Raw genomic sequence first — 18,334 nt, 5'->3', positions numbered from 1 at the left:
TCCTCAATGTATAAATTCCCATATTTTACCAGAAACATTCACTAAAGAATGCTTCAATTCTAATATGCTCCTATAATCTTCAATTTTTTGTCTATCCTGGAAAGGTTCCATGAGCAATACGAAATAAAAAATCTATCTCCTTTGCATTATGACTAATCTTGTGAAGGCCTATTGAGTGTTAACTGACCTTATATTCCATATTATTGCATTCATAATGATCTGATTTTAGATGCCTGACTTCTTGTATTCATTGTTGCTGAACTTACACTAGTGCCTTTGGTTTTCTTCTTTGATTTTTTCTGTTTATGTTTTAAAGCTTCTACTTGTTTTGGAGATAAATCAGCTTCTTTAGCTAACTGATCAATGTTATTCTCCAATTTATTCACATCTTAATCTTCCTTATCTTTATTATATGTCTCCACCAGACTATGTGATTGTATTGCCAGTGATACAATCCCTTCCAACACCATCAACTCCCTATTTTCTTCCTCATACACTTGCATTTGCTGATCTGCATCCTTTTGTTCCGCTTGCTTGCTATTCTCTTGAGTTTGTTGTTCTCTCTTGTCTTTCTGTATTTCTTCTGATATGACCTTCTCCTCTTGTCCCTCCATGCTATGTGTTGAATTTACTACTTGTTGTTTCTCTGCTTGTTCTATTTCTGGAAGAGGTGTATCTAAACTTTTGCCAAATATTTGATTGAGCCACTCCTTTGTACTAATTTTTTGATTGTCTGCTTGGTTATTAATCTTCTCATGTTGTTCTCCTACTTTATTATGCAATTCCTTATCAACCTTTTCTTATAGTTCTCCAAAGGAATTGGAAACTTCCACCTGTTTATCCTTATTTTCTTCCACTTCTCCCAGAATATGACCATATCTGTCTCTCCTATACCTATTTCTCCTTCGCATCCATTATTGATTATTAGATGTTCCCTTTTTATCTATGTCATTGTTCTGTTGATTTCTCATTTGTTTAACTTTTGCATTGTCTTCTACCTTTGCTACCTCTTTCTTCTTTTCTTCTCTTTGCTTTTCATATAGTTCTGGATAAGCAGTCCAACAAGTCTCTGCATCATGACCTTGTAAACAACAATCACTACAATATTTGGGAAAATAGTAATACTGAATCTGTACCCATTTAGATTTGATTTCTCCTGTATTATCATTCTCCTCATTTATTCTTATTCTTTATGGAAGCGCAGCAACCAAGTCTACCTCCACCTTCATATGAGTGTAGCTAGGTCTTGTATGGTTCTTAGTTACCAGATCTACTATAAGTGGTTTCCTTACTGCTGATGCAATGGAGAAGATTGCATCCTTTGGAAAGAAATTTGGTGGTAATTTAGGCAGAGATATCCTTGCAACTCCAATTGTGGTTTCTACGTCTGGTTCAAACCACATATCCCACTTCAGAGTCCTCATTTACCAATATTGATCATTTGTATTGCTGTAAAAAGCTGCTGAAGATAGGAGTTGAACATAATCTTTTAATATTTCTAATCTTATCAAAACATGTCTCTAATACAACACCCCGATATTGCATTGTCCATTAATCCCACATTGATTCGGAATAGCTTTTCTCAAAATATCAATATGAGGTTTCCCATTTGAGAACTTTCCTACGATAACAAATTGTCGTTTTTCTTGCATGATGAGATTCTGAATTTTTGATGACTTTCATGTAATTGTTGGTTCTCCATGCAACATTATCACGGGTTTTTGAGAAACCCTAATGATACTATGGTCCATTGCTTTTGGCTTCACAATATCCACGAACTTCATGTTAACACTGATTTTCTACTTGTTATGGTTAAGTTTCTCCCTATTCTGAACATTACTGTTATCCAGTGGGATAGTCCCACCGGCAATGGTGGCCATAGTGGCCGGAATTTAGAGATTAGGTGGATAGGGTTTTAGATTAGGAGGCTAGGTTTGTCGGGAGTACAAACAACAATATTCTTTATCATGAAACAATTATAATTAACTTGCAGACTTAGCCAAAACTCACACTAAGAGAACTTGGCAAAAAGCACATGATCTATCAAAGTATGGAGCCTGATCCTCGAATGTTGCGCATGCTCCTCTCTACTCCTTAAATACACAAAGATATCATTGATCAACACAATCATAAATAAGTCCAAATAAGGTCTGAACACTCGGTTCATCAAATAGATGAATGCAATTGTGGCATCAGTCAACCCAAATGACATCACAAGGAACTCATAATGATCATAACAAGTCCTAAAAGCTGTCTTTGGATATCCTCAGCCCGAATCCTCAACTGATGGTAACCATATCTCAAATGAATATTAGAAAACATTGCCGCACCCTGAAGTTGGTTAAACAAATCATCCATCCAAGGCATAAGATAATGATTCTTCACTATCACTTTATTATGTTTCCTATAATCAATACACATATGCATGGAGCCATATTTGTTCTTCACAAATAATACAGAAGATCCCCAAGGAGACATCAGTCTAATAAAATCCTTACCAAGAAGATGCCAAAGTTGAGAATTTATCTCCTTAAGCTTGGTAGGAGCCATATGATAAGGTACCATAGAAATAAGTTAAGTGCCAGGCTCGAGATCAATAGAAAACTCAATCTTACAGGCAGGGGGAATACTAGGCAGGTCAGTAAGGAACCTATCAGGAAACTCACAAACAACTAGAACAAAGACAAGTGATAACTCTCCACACTAGTATCACAAATATAAGCGAGATAGGACTCCCAACCCCTCAAAATAAGTCTCCTAGCACACGTATAAAAAATAATCCCCATTGACTAGCGGCTGATAGCTCCCTGCCACATGAATAGTGGTACATCGGGCATGGCTAACGTAACGGTTTTGGCAAAATAATCCATGACTGCATGATAGTGGGATAACCAGTTCATGCCTAGAATAACATAAAACTCCACCATATCAAGAATAATAAGGCAATCATAAGTGTCAACATCACTAATAGTCGGACCACATAGTTGGGACCTCATCACTATAATCAGCCATGGGAGAAAAAAGTCTCTCTTTGGGTATTAGGACCTTCCACAGGATTTTCACCCCTTTCAACACATGAGTGAAGAATTTCTCTCTCATCCTTCCTCCCTGCACTTGTCATGCTATTCTTACAATGACTGGTGGAAATATGTCAATAAAGAGTAGGCTCGCTCAAGTTTGAAAATAGTGTCCCCCTGCTTCCTCTAGTCCTCAAGGTATCTCTCATAGTCAGACTGAGAAATGTAGGAATGACGGGTAGGGGAAGGCTCTCATAGAATTGAAGGTATCTTGTACACAAGCTCATTGATAATCCACATTTGACCAAAAAGCTCCTCAAATGTCATAGCCTATGACAATCTGCAAGAATCTATATCGTCCTCCATTGACTTCCTTAATTCAACCTTTCTCTTTTTCTTATTCCCATGAGCGCCCTATCTTTAGACCTTAAGTGTGTAAATGAGAGTCTTTGGAGAGATCAACTATCCCCCAGGTACTCTTCAACCTCGGCTCGCCTACACAACTCCATGATTAATGACGGGAACATGAGCATGGGACCCCCTTATTTTTATAATGCCAAATATTCATGAGCACCAAGCGAAAAATATTTAGAGAAATACTATCCAATATGAAGGATACCATCTGAGCATGCATCGTTGGGACATTCATCAAGTTGGTAGTGGGAGAGACCCGATGATAAATAATGGACAACCAGATTCTAACTTCAGTTGTGAATTCCCTCATTAGTATCTCATTTTTCATGGTGTCCTACAAAGCCTCCCTTCTTTTTATATACACTCAACTAACCAGATCCCAGGGGAACAATCCTTAAATTCATAGTCCTTCATATCTACCTTCTACAACCCATAAACTCTGAATCTACCCAGACTAGAAATGAACTTGTTTGACCCTGATTCACATCACTAGGTTAGAGACCTTCACTACGCTGAGATTTATGTAGAACTCCCTCACTTAATGCTTATTTTCCCAGTATATTTCTAGGGAAAAACATGTCCATCCCGTGGCCACTACCTCTCATAGAAATCCAGGAGATTTTAGGGCATATTTTCTAATTGAATCCCTCTCTCAAGCAACTTCTTCCTCATAAGGTCCTCATAGTATACAGTTTTACATTCAGGGGCCATGAGGTGGTGTGTACCATAGCCTTTCATTGAGTACCTAAAATCCTTTCACAGTGTATTAGTCCTCAACATCAATGTAATACAAATTCTATCCAACATAATTGAGCTAAAGAAAAGGCTTATGGGTCATGAACAGGCTTAACATGAGAGTTCTAAAATTTAGACTAGCCTGTCAGACTGGTCATATATGTCGTGATCGCAACCTTCTTGACTCGTAATCACGATTCCTAAGGGACCAGTGAGAACATTCTCTCGGTTATCAAGATCATTGTACAAAATTCATAATCACAAACTTTGGTGACCGCAATCGCAATACCTGTGGCTGTGTACAAAAGTTGTCAAGTATCTACGAAGGTCCAATTCTCTATCAATATGTGTTGAAAACGAAGATAAGTATAGGGAGCATGGAACACAACTTATAAACATTTAATCATGCTATTCAGTTAGAGGAAATCAATCAAAAAGTTCATTTGGGCATTTTACTGAACACTTGGTGTGCATGTATGTATTAATTTTTAATAATTTTGGGTAATCAAGACTTCTTCAACTTGTGCACACCAATAACAACAACCAACACATCCAAAAAAATCAACAAAGATCATAATTAAGAATACAAGCTTCAATTCTAAACCATTGTCCTAAACATGAATTCTAGGGCTCAATAATATGCATACATGAGGAGAATTCAAATAACATACCAAATAAGGAATAAATGAAGGATGTAATGCACTGTTAAATGTTTTCAACAAAGGAAAGAATGCGAGTAATTTGAAAGAAATTAAAGAGGGGGTGTAGTGGGAGTTTTGGGCGATTGTTCATAGTTTAAAACTGCCTTGATTGCGATCGCAATTGCAAACCCCGTGCCATCGCAATTGCAATATCTAAGAGCAGTTTCTGCTCTCTTATTTTTAATTGCTCAACCCACAACTCAATTTCATTAAATTTCCTCTTTCTTAAATTAATTCAAATGCACCCTTTTGGGTATGACATTTGCATGGATCAATCAAAACAAACAAAACCTATCCAAACAAACAAAATTTAAAGGATACGAGATAATTTAATGGCATTGATGGGTTGCCTCTTATCCAACGCCTAATTTAATGTCTCATCACGACGTTCATCAATATTTAAGTTTGATCCTTAAGTGATCCATAATCTACCTCCTTGACCATTATATCAATGATGGAAACCACTTGTAGTTCCATTGGTTGTTTCTCGATTTGACATACCCAAAAGGAAACTTCATCATTTTAAACTCAAAATTTCATCTCCCTTGATCCATATCAACAATTGCTCTATTGGTTTCTAGGAAGGGTCTTCCAAGAATAATAGGTATCTCTTATCGATTTCGCAATCTATCACAACAATGTCTACTGGGAGAATGAACCAATGGACTATTACCAATAAATCGTATAGCAGCCTAACCAATTTATTGATTGAGAAATTCACCATTAATAATCTCACCGTGGTAGGTGTAGGAGAACCCAACCAAAGATTTTTATACACAAAATATGGCATCAAGTTTATGCTATCACCAAATCACATAATTCCTTGTCAAATTTGTGAGTCCCAATAATGCAAGGAATTGCAAAAGCACCCGGGTCATTCTCCTTTTAGGCCATGGTATTGGACATGCTGGCGCTACAACTATGGGTCACTTTAACAGTCTCACAATCCATAATCTTCTCCTTCGACATCAAGTCCTTCATCGACTTAGCATACATTGGAATTTCTTAAAGAGCCTCCAACAAATGAATATTGATTGAGAGGTTACTAAGCTTTGCAATTAACTTCTTGAACTTCTCATTGTCATTCTTTTTCTTTAATATTTACAGAAAGGGGAAAGGAATTTTTACCGGGAGAGATAACACACTTTAATGCTCATCTCCCATTCTCTTATTACCAATAATGACCTTAGGAGTTGCCTCCCCTTCATCATTCTTTTCAACCACCCTTGGTTTTTCATTCCCCGCTTCAAGAGACTTTTAAATATCATCACTTGGAATTTTGGGTTGCTTCCTCTCTGCATTCATTTGATCATCAAGAGATGTTTCCTTAATCTCAAAATCATTTGCAGCAAGTTCTCTACCTCTTTGACTGACTATTTCTAGACATGGGCATCATTTTTGGGATTTCTCACCGTGTCACTCGGGAGGCCTCCCTTAGGCCTAGCATTAAGTGTTGTTGAGATTTTGCCAATTTTAGTCTCTAATTTTTTTTTGAGGTCAAGTCCAACACAATCGTTGGTTGATTTGAGAAAAGTTCCCAGAACATATTATTCGTACCTTCCACTCGCATTAAGATTCCAGCAGGCACATCCTTAGTTATGAACTTTTTGGGATCCATGAGATTTGATTCCTTACTCTTCACTCGGTCATAGGGGGTACATACCTACCATGTTCTCTTTATTTATCCCTTCAATCATGATTTCTATCTCTATCACACCACTCTTTTTTTTAATCACGATCATTCCAACCTTGGTTCTTGCCTTACCTTTGGTAGGTTGGGTGGGAACCCCCCAAATGATTAGTCAAGTACCTTATCTTTTTATCAAGATATTTTTCTTCATATTCATCATACCCGTTAGAGACCATGACATTAACCGCTTTTACAGATGCACTCATTACATACTTTGTAAGGAGGCCTAATTCTACCATCATCTTATCCATATTTTCATCCCTCTCTTTATCTTTCTTTTTTTGCTCCTTGTTGATAATCGAGGCGGCAACAGATCCCATGGCTACTTTGATGTCCATTGTATACCACCTCCTATTTTTCTCTGTGATTTGCTCAAGCAAAGTTGAAGGCACTCGATATGAAAACCTCACAAGTAACCTACCAACCACATTGTCCACGACGGTCTTGTTTAGTTGGTACAACACCTTATAAAATATTTGGAGAAGTATATTCTATAGAACTTCATGGTTAGGGCATTGCAAAAGCTTTTTATTAAATCTTTCCCATACTTTATATAGAGGCTCCCCATTAAGTTGATGAAACTTTGTAATTTTGTCTCATATTTGCATCTTTGAAGAAGGGAAATATCGATCTAATAAGGCCCCATAAGTTCGACCAAAGATGTGATGGATCTGACGGGTAGAGACCTCAACCACAACACCATTTTTTCCGTTAAAAAGAATGGGAAAAACCTCAACCTAATGGACTCTTGTGTGATATGAGCAATGTCAAATGGGGCACACACTTTAACAAAATTTTTTGAATATAGATTTAGATCTTCATGTGCTTGGCCCCCGAATAGACCCTTTATTTGTAACATATGTAGAATCATACTCGTTACATGGAATACTCTATTTCCTTTATAAGGAAAAATACGGATGGCACTAGCATGCCCCACATCATGAAGATGATCCTCATTATCGAAGTTCCCATCAAATGAGCCCTCGTTGCTCCCTTTGTTACTCATGGTGTCATGATTCCTATGAAAATCACCTAACAAAACAGAAACAACAAATAATGTAAATAAAAACACTACGGATAAACCCAAAGTTACTAACAATACCACATAAGCAAAAACTATGTTTCACTCCCCAATAACGATGCTATTTTTGATAACGCTCAACTTACACCATTGTTGTAGTGTAAGGAGATCTTCATCAATATAAACCCAACAAGATTCGGGCTCATATTCACAAGGAGTGCAAACTTGTTTTTCAAATCCTATGTATGTTGAGTGTTAACCAAGTGTAACCTATAATGTAAACTTAAAAATAGACATGAGATTAAATACGGGGGGTATGATTTATATCTTTATTTAAACAAAATTAAACTATAACACTAAATAAAAGCAATAATTGAAGATTAAAATTCCAATGAGTAGAGAGTCTTGGGTTTATACAATCCTAGGGGTTATTCATATAATGGGTGCTTGAAGGGTATTCCATTTCTTAGTTAAAGATGTGGGTATGCTAGATTTCAACTATTAGTGTTGGTCTTCCAACAAAACATTAAATTACATTCATAGATTCTTTCAAATACCTCATGAGAATGCCAAACTTAACAACCCAAAATCTTAACTTAGCATCCTAATTTCTAGGATTATGCCTATCAAACTAGCTAAATCACATAACACATTTATGTCTATGATAATTCTAAGGAATTAACTAACATCAAGTGGTTGTTCACAACCACTCATCACCCACATCCCTCTTTCAAGGATGAAGTGGGGTCCAAGCCAATTGGGGTTCTCACCTACAACTCTCAATCTAAGCATAAAGTGTTACTGAAACCCATCATCAATAACAAATAATTAGAACTAGTAATCAACACCCATACACATTAACACCCTATTCAAGAATAACCTCAAGATAAATATTTAGATACTCATGAAATTGAAGAAAAGAGATATGCATTAAATGCCTTTATTGAAGATGCAAAAGCAAAAATAATCTCAACTTTAATTCTCAAATTACAACTAAAAATCTCTTAGAAATTTAATAACAATTGTTCTTTTTAAAATTAAAGTGTTTTTCTCTACTCAAAATTGAAAATTATTTGTTAGATACCCTATTTGTACCAGGATTTTGTACTTTTGACACTTGGGTTCAATTGTATGAATTTATGAAATTTCCCTTAGACACTTTCTCGCTCTATTGCGATTGCACTTCTGCGATCACATAGATTTAGGTCACGATTTCCATTGCTAACCATGGTTGACCAACCGCGATAACTATCCTTGAACTGCGATTAAGGTAACTAAGGGATTTCTAATTCCCAGTTCTTGCTCCTTTTTGCCTATTTTCCTTTCCTTTTAGCTTGATTTCCACTCACTTTCATTATAAGCCCAACAAGACCACAAAGGCTAGAAATGAATGCATTGAAATGGATCATTAGTCTCAATTACACAATATAATCATAGTATTGTGCATAAATTTCGATATCAATAAGTGGTAAATTTACCACTTATCACTTGCCACCAAGATTAGCACCCGACCAACCTCCTGTTCTGCCTGCCTGAGAACCTCTTAGAGTACCTTGGAAACTACCCCAGGGATGAATTTCTCTAATAGAGGGAACACTCCGAGCTGAAGCAACAATCACCCAATGACTTGGGTAATCCTACAAATTGTTTCCAGGGAGTCCACAAGTATAACATGAGATATAAGCTAAACCAGAAACCAACAGATATGGCTAACCTAAAATAACCACTACGACTAGAATGACCCAAAGAGGAACCTCTCAAAGACTAGCCACTGCCCTTACTAGGTTGATCTCTAGCACTAGACTAACTGCCATTAGTAATCTAAAGTGCTTCCTGAATAGTTTTACTAGGCTGACTCTATGACTAATAGGATGGATACGGAGAATACCTACTTTGAGAAATACCATCTCTTTGTTGGGAACTACGATGACTGCCACTGAATCTACCCTAAAACCTAGTACTCTTATTATGACCCTCACAACCCTCACAGTGCATCTCCATAATCACCCTTGTATGATCTGAAACCTGAGCAAAAGACTTACCCAACGCAGCTAAACTTTGAGTAGACATATTAATCGGAAGTCTAAACCCTCTAACAAAGCAGTGAACTATATCATGTCTAGTATCAAAAATAGAAATTATATTCCTAGCCAAATCATGAAAATATGATTCATATTCTGCAACTGTCATGGAACCCATCTCCAATCTAAAGAACTAATCCCACATATGATCTCTATGGCTGCGAGGCATGTATTTCTCCAGGAACATATCAAAGAACTCTATCCATGACAAAGGAAAAGATCCAACTGGTCTAGAATCCAAATAAGATCTTCATCATAGTGAAGCATCCAAGTCCAACTAAAATATGGTGTTAATCCAAACCATGAGTATAAACAGGGCCCAAACCATGAAGCCTATCCTTGCAAAAAATAAGAAATTTATATGGATCCTTGCCTGGAGCACCAAAAAAACTAGGTAGATTCAATTTGAAGAATCTACCCAATATCTTTTACTCTTTAGAAGACATAGAAGTTTGAGCAACTACTGGATAAGCAACTACCAACTAAGAAACTATCGATGCAGAAGGGACCTCGACTCTAGGAGCTTCACCTATAGGTTTGCTCCCGACTCCGTACTACTCTAACCAGTAAATAGTGCACCATTAGATGACACACCACCAACTATCCCTAAACGATGAACCAATGCATCTCTGAGCACTGATGAAGAAATAAACCCACTGGAGCCTAGGTTAGTCCTTATCCTACTGCTGGCTGTGGCAGAAGAATCTCTGGCTCAAGAGCGAGAATATAATTTGGTGGGGGACCCCTATCTGGGACCCTAGCTAGGGACATATCTCGTATCCTATCACGAGCTCTGGGACATCCATGGACAGAAGTAGGATACAATGGCTCAATCTAAGGACCCTCATCTTATGTAGTAATATCACGTGTCTTGGCCATCTGCCAAGGGTAAATTTAAGGGAATACTTTTACAAACCAACTAAGACTCTTAGCACAATATGAGTGAAAAAAGTGATGGACTTAGAAGAATGTCCTATAGCCTCCCAAATATAGAAAAAAAATGTCATCATTTCGATCCATAGGACTCTACCAGACACTTGCTCTTGTACCAATAATACCGATGAAGCCTAGGCTTTGATACAAATTTGTCACAACCCCAATTATGAGTCTTGATGGCACCTACTAACTCCCGCTAGTAGATAAGACAAAATGATAATACAGAGCAAAAGTAATGGGTTAATTCGGTAGAAAATTCTCATCATAGGTGAAATTCAAGAACACAATATGCAAATAACAAAGGGTTCTAGATAGTTTAAATAGAAATAGTATCAATTACTAAAAAGTGTAGAATAGTCAGTACATCTATCTCAAAACAAAAGACTGAAAATAAAGATAGAGATAAATGGGAGACTCAAACTCCAAGAGTTTGCCCTATCTCTGGAAATCAGTCACGGTATGAACAATGAACAATGATGAAAACTAGTACTCAGATTTGCACCAAAAAGGTACAAAAGTATAGTTTGAGTACCAAAAGAATGGGTACTCAGTAGGCATCATCGATCGACTAAGCTAAATCATTATATAAATATGATAAAATACAAGATAACATAATTAAGTCAAGGTATAGAAACGAACCTAAATGATCTCCAAAATCACTGTACATAATAAGTAATACCTAGAATAACAATTTAATCATAAGGTATCAACACATGCCAATATAGCCATGCAAACATACATAAGTAATTCTCTATAATAATCAACGATAGAGTATCATCAGAAGCATACATAACTACAAAATTGGCTCCCATATGCCAATTGGTGTAGTAAAGTAAAGAACTCATTACAGCCTCCCATACGATTGGAGAGTACACTCAAGAGAAAAATAAAGAAATCAACCAATATTATAGCTAACCTTCATCGTTATTTAACGATCATTCCACAGTTATCATCAACCAGCCATTTACCAATATTTCATATTTTACCATCTTTAGACAATGTACTCACATCCCAAAATATTATTATCATTTAACAATCTTAGCATCAAGATAGACTAGGTACCATTTATTAGTTAACCATATCTTATTAACTAATCCATTCGACTACTAGTCATGATATAATCTCTAAATATCATTAAACAACTATTTACCACATAACCACTAATCACTATTTATTAGACAATCATCATTTCTTATCTAACATTTTAATTATCTAATCCATATTTACCAACTAACCTCAATTGTCTACTAGTCATATTAGTCACAGACAACATTCATCGACAATAATCAGCTATATCATTTTATAAACATTTAACACTTATGGGCTATAACTAGCATCACTAATATCAACAATAAACCCAATTTTCATATAAGTGTATATAAGAATATAATTGCCATACATAGGGCTAAATGGATTCGATCGGTAGATATACAAATAGGCACATCAATATAGTCATCCTTTGGCTTGCAAGGTAACAATACCATTATAGTATCCTCCATCTTTCCCAGGCATCAATGTATCATCCTAATATCCCTGACCTTGTCGGGCATAAATGTATCATTATAATATCCTTTGGGCTTTTGTCAAGCATCAATGTATTATCATAATAACCTCATCATCTTACAAAATTTAATCAAATATATAATCATTGTCACAGGTGAAAATATAGTCAAGCATTAATAGTTCTAACATGATTCATGGCACAGTAAAATTAAGTAAATCAAAATGACAATTTAGCATAAATAATAGCACAATTGCTAATGTCATCAATATGGGTGCTTTCGATAATGGATACTAGCATAATTGTTTAGCATGATCATAATCATATGCAATATCATGAGAAATCATTCAATAGTTTATTCAATGGATTATCATTAGCAATAGTTTATGTAATAGTAATCCAAAGCATAATCCATAACTTAATCGTAGCATCGACAATAACATCATTTAGCTAGACAATATCATAGTCAAGGGCTCACTCAATGGTGTATTTGGTATCCCAATCAATAGCCACAACACTAGAATGATCAATAACTTATTAAAATCATGGTCAATAACATAATTTAGCTCAGACAATATCTTAGTTAAGGGTTCCCTCAATGGTGTATTCAGTAGCCCAATCAATAGACAAAGTGATTTCATAATTAGTAGCTCATCATTAACTTAACTAATAAGCCATACATATGGTATAATTATTTATGCTTTTATTCCAATACCATCCATCATAACTAAAAAGTACCAATGTTCCTCAATATTGCCTCAAAAGGGTATTCTCTAAGCATTTATCAGCGCATCAGGGTCTCAAGATAACTATTCATTAATCTTAGCTTATGGTGGGTCAAAGAGTTTACTTCTAAATCCCTAAAATACATTATAAGTCAATTTATTCCCCAGACTAGGCTAAGATATATAAATCCATTCTTAGATGTATAATGAGCCATAATTAGTCCTAGGGTAAAAGTTTTTCTCAACATAACTACTAAACCAATCATAGGAACTTAATCAATCTTTCTTTTGTGTAGAAAACTAAGGCCAATTTACCTTAAGTATGATTAAATAAGAATTTTTCTTATTTATAGTGAGTTAAGGCATTCTCATGCTAAATATTAGTCATGAAGTCTAATGCACCAAGTTTCAGGGCAGCAAGCTAAGTATTTCAACTCTATTATTTCAAAATAATTTAAATGGTCCAATTAACCCAAGTCATGAATTTCAACAATTCAATACCTAAAACCTATCCCAATCTAACAATATATCACAAATATACTATGACATAGCTCAATCTAAAAAGGAATAATCCTAGCCTACCTCAACGCTGAAAAAAGCTTAATAAACCACCAAACCTTTGCTTTTCCTTTCTGAGAAGCCTCCTCAAGATGCCAAGATATCAAAATTACATTCTACATGTAAATACAAGAATATTGATACCCATATTGCACCATTGTGCTTTGGGTACAAAAATCACCTCAAAATCTCATGTGGGTCTCACTTATAAAAATCTCATTTATGAGGCCAAACCAACATCCGTACATGATCAAGGAATCATGAACCTTAAGAATGGCAAAAAATAAGAAAAATTAGGACTAAAATAAAGCCCTCAATCCATTTGGGGTTTTGAGCAAATAGTCTAGAAATTCAATCATGAATTTGGAGTATTTTTACCTTAAATCCGTAGGAGAATCCAGAAATAAATGTTAATCTTGTTTCCAAGGCACCCATAAGCTTCAATTCCAAGCTAACACACTATTTTAAGGTTTAGATCTCAATAGGAAAAATGGAAAATGAGCTAAAATAGTGAACCGGAGGGCTTTATATACCTAGTCCAGGTTCTTAGAAGAGGCTATCGTAAAGGAAAGATGTGCCATCACATTATCCCCATCCTTGATAGGACAGTCATAATTGTAATAGGGCTTCACAATCACACCATCTTCTCTATATGAGGAGTTGCAATTGCTTCCCAAGGTTGGTTATCGCCGACACACCAGATAACAACTGAAAATTTAAAAGACTTCTAAGTTTCCGTCATGCCCTCGAGATTCATTTGGAATCCCCTATACATAAATGATCTATGTAACCATACTAAATTTAATGTTCCAGATGTGATGGCACACTCAGATTTTTTATTTAAGGTCATTTAGACAAAATATGGGTCCCACACCCATATCTCATTTTCTTAACTTTTCGACCAATAGGTCGAAATAAGCTCGGGTGACTTAAGACCCAAATCAAAGATTTACCTAGTCTAAAATTGATATTTTAAAGTTGCTGGTGTATTCAAAATTTGCATGCAAGATCATTTTGATAAAGTTTTTTCCCAATGGCCATTTGGAACTAGTAAAAACTACAAAAAAGAGAATATTGACTCTTAAAATCAAACTATATGATAAGTAGTTGAATTGCCAATTCTAGGGCAGCTATAGAAAATCTCTAACAACAAAAATACACTGAAATATAGAAAATGACCAGAAAGGTCATTATATGCACACCCTTTTCTAAAATAAATGTCACTATAGTGGAGAAATTCCTGCTACAACAAGTCAAACCCAATCAATAGCCACTATCGCGATAGGCTTTGTTGTAGCGATGCTGCTATAGAGATGTATGCTGCTATAATAGAGGAAGTACCAAATTTAATTAATTATTCTCCAAAATATTTTACTTTTTAACACTCATTTTGGGACAAATGAGGTGCGATTTAGGGTGATTTCCATGAGATTTTTATTGTTTTACCTTTTAAAGTATGGATTTCATCCCCATTAACTAGTAATTTATAAATAAGCCTTGAGATTTCTAATTTTCAATATTGGGGTGGGTTTTAGGGATGATTTTAGTTGTTTTCTAGTTCAAGGGAGAAAATTTAGTAATAAGTTAATGACTTTTGATTATTAATAGTTAATTTACCCTTGCATTCCCTTAATTTACTAATTTATCCATGAAATTGATAGTCTTAGGTGAATTAGGGTAGAAAAACCCTAGAATGGGAAATGAACGATCATGAACTTGACCTTAGGGGTTGGGTGTGAGTTATAATTGAAAATATGGTAGGTGATTTCATCAATTATGTGTTTATATGTGTGTTTTAAACTAAGAGCAAATAGAAATTGCACAGAAGGGAAAATCTCTAAGTTAAAGGAGTTGTGCAAGCTTGGTTTGATGTAGTGTAATGTAGTTTTATTCAATTAGTTCTATATGTTCATGTTATCTACTTTGTAGTGTGACTTGTTAGTTTTTGTTTTATCTTATGGCCAAAGCAAATAATTTTGCATTATGTGTAATTTGACTGACCTTATGCTAAATATGGAAGATTTTGGTATTTGGGATGCTCTCATTGGTTATTAGTAAAACAAGGTTTGTAGAAACTTGTGTATGAGGTTTAGTGGATGGAAATTTTTTTCCCCAATAGGTCATGACTAGATGGTGGATATATTACTTATAGCATATGTGTAAGAGGGTTAGGTGAGTTTTATGATTCCATGAGTGAACCAAGAAATATATTTGTATGGTTGATAATTATTTAACTTCTTGAATTTTTTTGATTTGGCTTCACTAAACTTGACTTGGAGAAAATATGTTGACGTGTTAATTAATATCCTAAAGTACTTATTTGGTACATAATGTGCTAAGTGTATGTTAGTTTTCGGCATGGATTAACATGTTATACTATATTTTAGTTAGGTTTTCCTATTCTTATCTTGGGTTGGCCAAATGACCCTACCAATACATTATTGTTTTCTTGTCTACTGATACTACATTTACTCTTCCATTTGTGAGTGTATCACATATTGTAGTGGATCCTATGAGATTAACTTGTGATTCCTGCAGTTGACTTTAGATTTCAGGGTGAGCAACATATTTTGGCTATCATGAGATCTTTCTCTTATGACACAGTCATTCGCATTGTACAACATGAACTTTTTTTTAGTTTTGGGGTTTCATCCCATTCTGAACAATCTTAGATTTTTTAATACCGACTACTTGGGATGGTTTTATATTGTTAAGTACAATGTTCTACAATTAGTTGTAATTTTAGTGTTTGTTTAGAATTTGATAATTATTGATGGATTAGTTCTAATATTTCATTTAAGTGTGATTTAAGTATAATATTTTAGGGTAAATGGTTCTCCCACCAGGTAAGTAGTGGGGGTGCCACTCATGACTAGTTTGGAATGTGACAATGTTTGTATCATATTCCTAGGTTCATCGATATCGTCATATTAAAATGGGTTTCATTGAGTCTCATGTAATGGTACAGAGATGTCTGTACTTTTATTTGGGAGGCTATAGGACTTTATAAAGAATGTCATTCTTGTTTATTTAGTACTATAACTTGATTCAAATTGGTATCTAGTGATCGAAATTAGTATCTAATTTGTTCACTCCTTTGTTTGCAGATAGTGAATAATCGGTGCAACAAAATTTAAGAAGTATCCCCTACTCTGGCTGCTCTAATTAAGGAGCCAACCATAAGGATAAGAAGATGTATAAGGTGGAGAGAAAGAAGAGGAAGAGGAAAACTACACCTACCAAGGTGGAGCTAGATAGTTCCTGGTTAGGCTTTTGAAGGGTCATTAGTCCCTTCTCCAATTTAGGATCATCTTGAGGAAAATAAAGTTGTAGAGAAGTAGAGAATAAAGCCCAAGGTCGTGGTACCAACTAGGGTCGTAACTTTACCTCCCATGTCTACTGAGGTTGTTCAATAGGTGAACTATGAACCGAATCTAGGGCTCGCTATGACAGGTATCTCAAGCCCGCCGAGGACCGAAGACCATCCCTTTGACGAGCCAAACAAAATGCAATACAAATAGAAGCAGATGAATTCAAAATATATAAGTTAATTGAGCTGAGTTTCAAACATATAACAAGTTATGCAACTCAACTAAATCATAATGAAATCTAAGAACATTAATATCTATCCCAATCCACAGTAATCGGCAAAGCCTCTAATATCTAAAGAACAACCTAAACTAGGACATGCCCCCAACAATAGCCAAAATAAGGAAACCCAGAAAACAGTCTATAAAATAAAATAAATCAAGAAGTAATAGGCCTTCTGGAAGAAGGAGATTCACCAATTCAAGCTGACCCATGAATAATCCAAGAATAACCTATCACTGTATAAAAAAGAAGAAGTGTCTCCATTCCTTACATCGCATGGGGATACAACATTCAGAGATAGTTAGTGGCATGAGCGCTAGAATGTAAGGATTTGTATAAAGTAATGCCAATTCAAAATCAAATCCAAAGTCAATTGTAAGACCCCAAAAAGTTCCCTCGTAGTCTGAGCCTTAGAGTGTGTCAAGTGAAGTGTAATTCCAGCCCTAAAAGATTGAGAAGAAACTTCCCAAGTGATTGGTATTTAAAACATATAGAATTTTCCTAAATTTGAATTTTTGTCATGTAGAGAATTGAATTATCTTTCCAACAATACCAATTTCTTCCAAATTTCGTATTGAGGTGAGAAGTTATAGCCCTTTTCATGAGAATTGTCAGAACCGCCCAGGTGCGATGGACGATCCGACGGACCGTCGACTCTGCGATGGAACGTCGCTCAGCCTATAGCAAATAAGGTAGTAACTCCTTTTTCTGGACCTAGTACAACGACCAAAATGATGAACTACGAAGGATATGATAGACCATCAAAGGGACCATCGCGCCCAGGCAGTGTGGCCTCATCCTGACCAACGTGCGATGAATGATTTGATGGACTGTCAGGTATATGAAGGACCATCACTGAGACCATTGTATCAAGGTAGTTTGTTTATTTTCTAGCCAACGTGCGATGAACGATTCGATGGACTATTAGACTTGCGACGGACCATCGCTTCGACCATCGCAGCCCCCGTTTAGTGATTTATAACTCTTTTTAATAAGGGAGTTTTCAGTCTTTACCCCCTTTTATCAACAAGATATGTTCCAAGCGAATAAAATGTCTTCATTCATCATCCAAATTACAAGAGAGCTAGGGTTTCTCCCTCAAGATCAAATATAAAACCCTTGTCAAAGAAATCTAAGAACTCACCTTGGATTTTTCAAATTGAGTTGAGATTTGAGTTCCCCAAGTTCAAAGGTTGCAAGAAATCTCTCTCAAGAGTATGAATAAGAGTTTAGAGCAAGCTCTTTCATCCAATTTCATAATCAAAGGTGTGTGGGGGTTTTGAACAAGGGTAATTCTTTCATCCTTGTGCCCAAAGGCTTATTTTAAAACTATGATTTTCTGCAATCTATAAGATTTTACATGA

At 35.6% G+C, this 18,334-nt stretch overlaps 1 protein-coding gene across 1 annotated transcript; it reads right to left on the bottom strand.

The window, feature by feature from the left end:
• Window positions 1-389: 389 nt before the first annotated feature.
• LOC124896719 (myb-like protein X) lies at window positions 390-6,895 on the bottom strand. The gene is made up of 3 exons (XM_047408443.1): window positions 6,678-6,895; window positions 999-1,098; window positions 390-794 (listed from the first exon to the last, which is right to left on the bottom strand). The coding sequence occupies exons 1-3, from the start codon at window positions 6,893-6,895 to the stop codon at window positions 390-392; spliced, it is 723 nt and encodes a 240-aa protein (XP_047264399.1).
• Between the last annotated feature and the right edge of the window lie 11,439 nt (window positions 6,896-18,334).

Source organism: Capsicum annuum, chromosome 3, assembly GCF_002878395.1.
Source record: "Capsicum annuum cultivar UCD-10X-F1 chromosome 3, UCD10Xv1.1, whole genome shotgun sequence".
Classification (NCBI taxonomy): domain Eukaryota; kingdom Viridiplantae; phylum Streptophyta; class Magnoliopsida; order Solanales; family Solanaceae; genus Capsicum; species Capsicum annuum.
The sequence above is the reverse complement of the archived record's forward strand: the minus strand, read 5'-3'. Positions and strand labels throughout refer to the sequence as shown.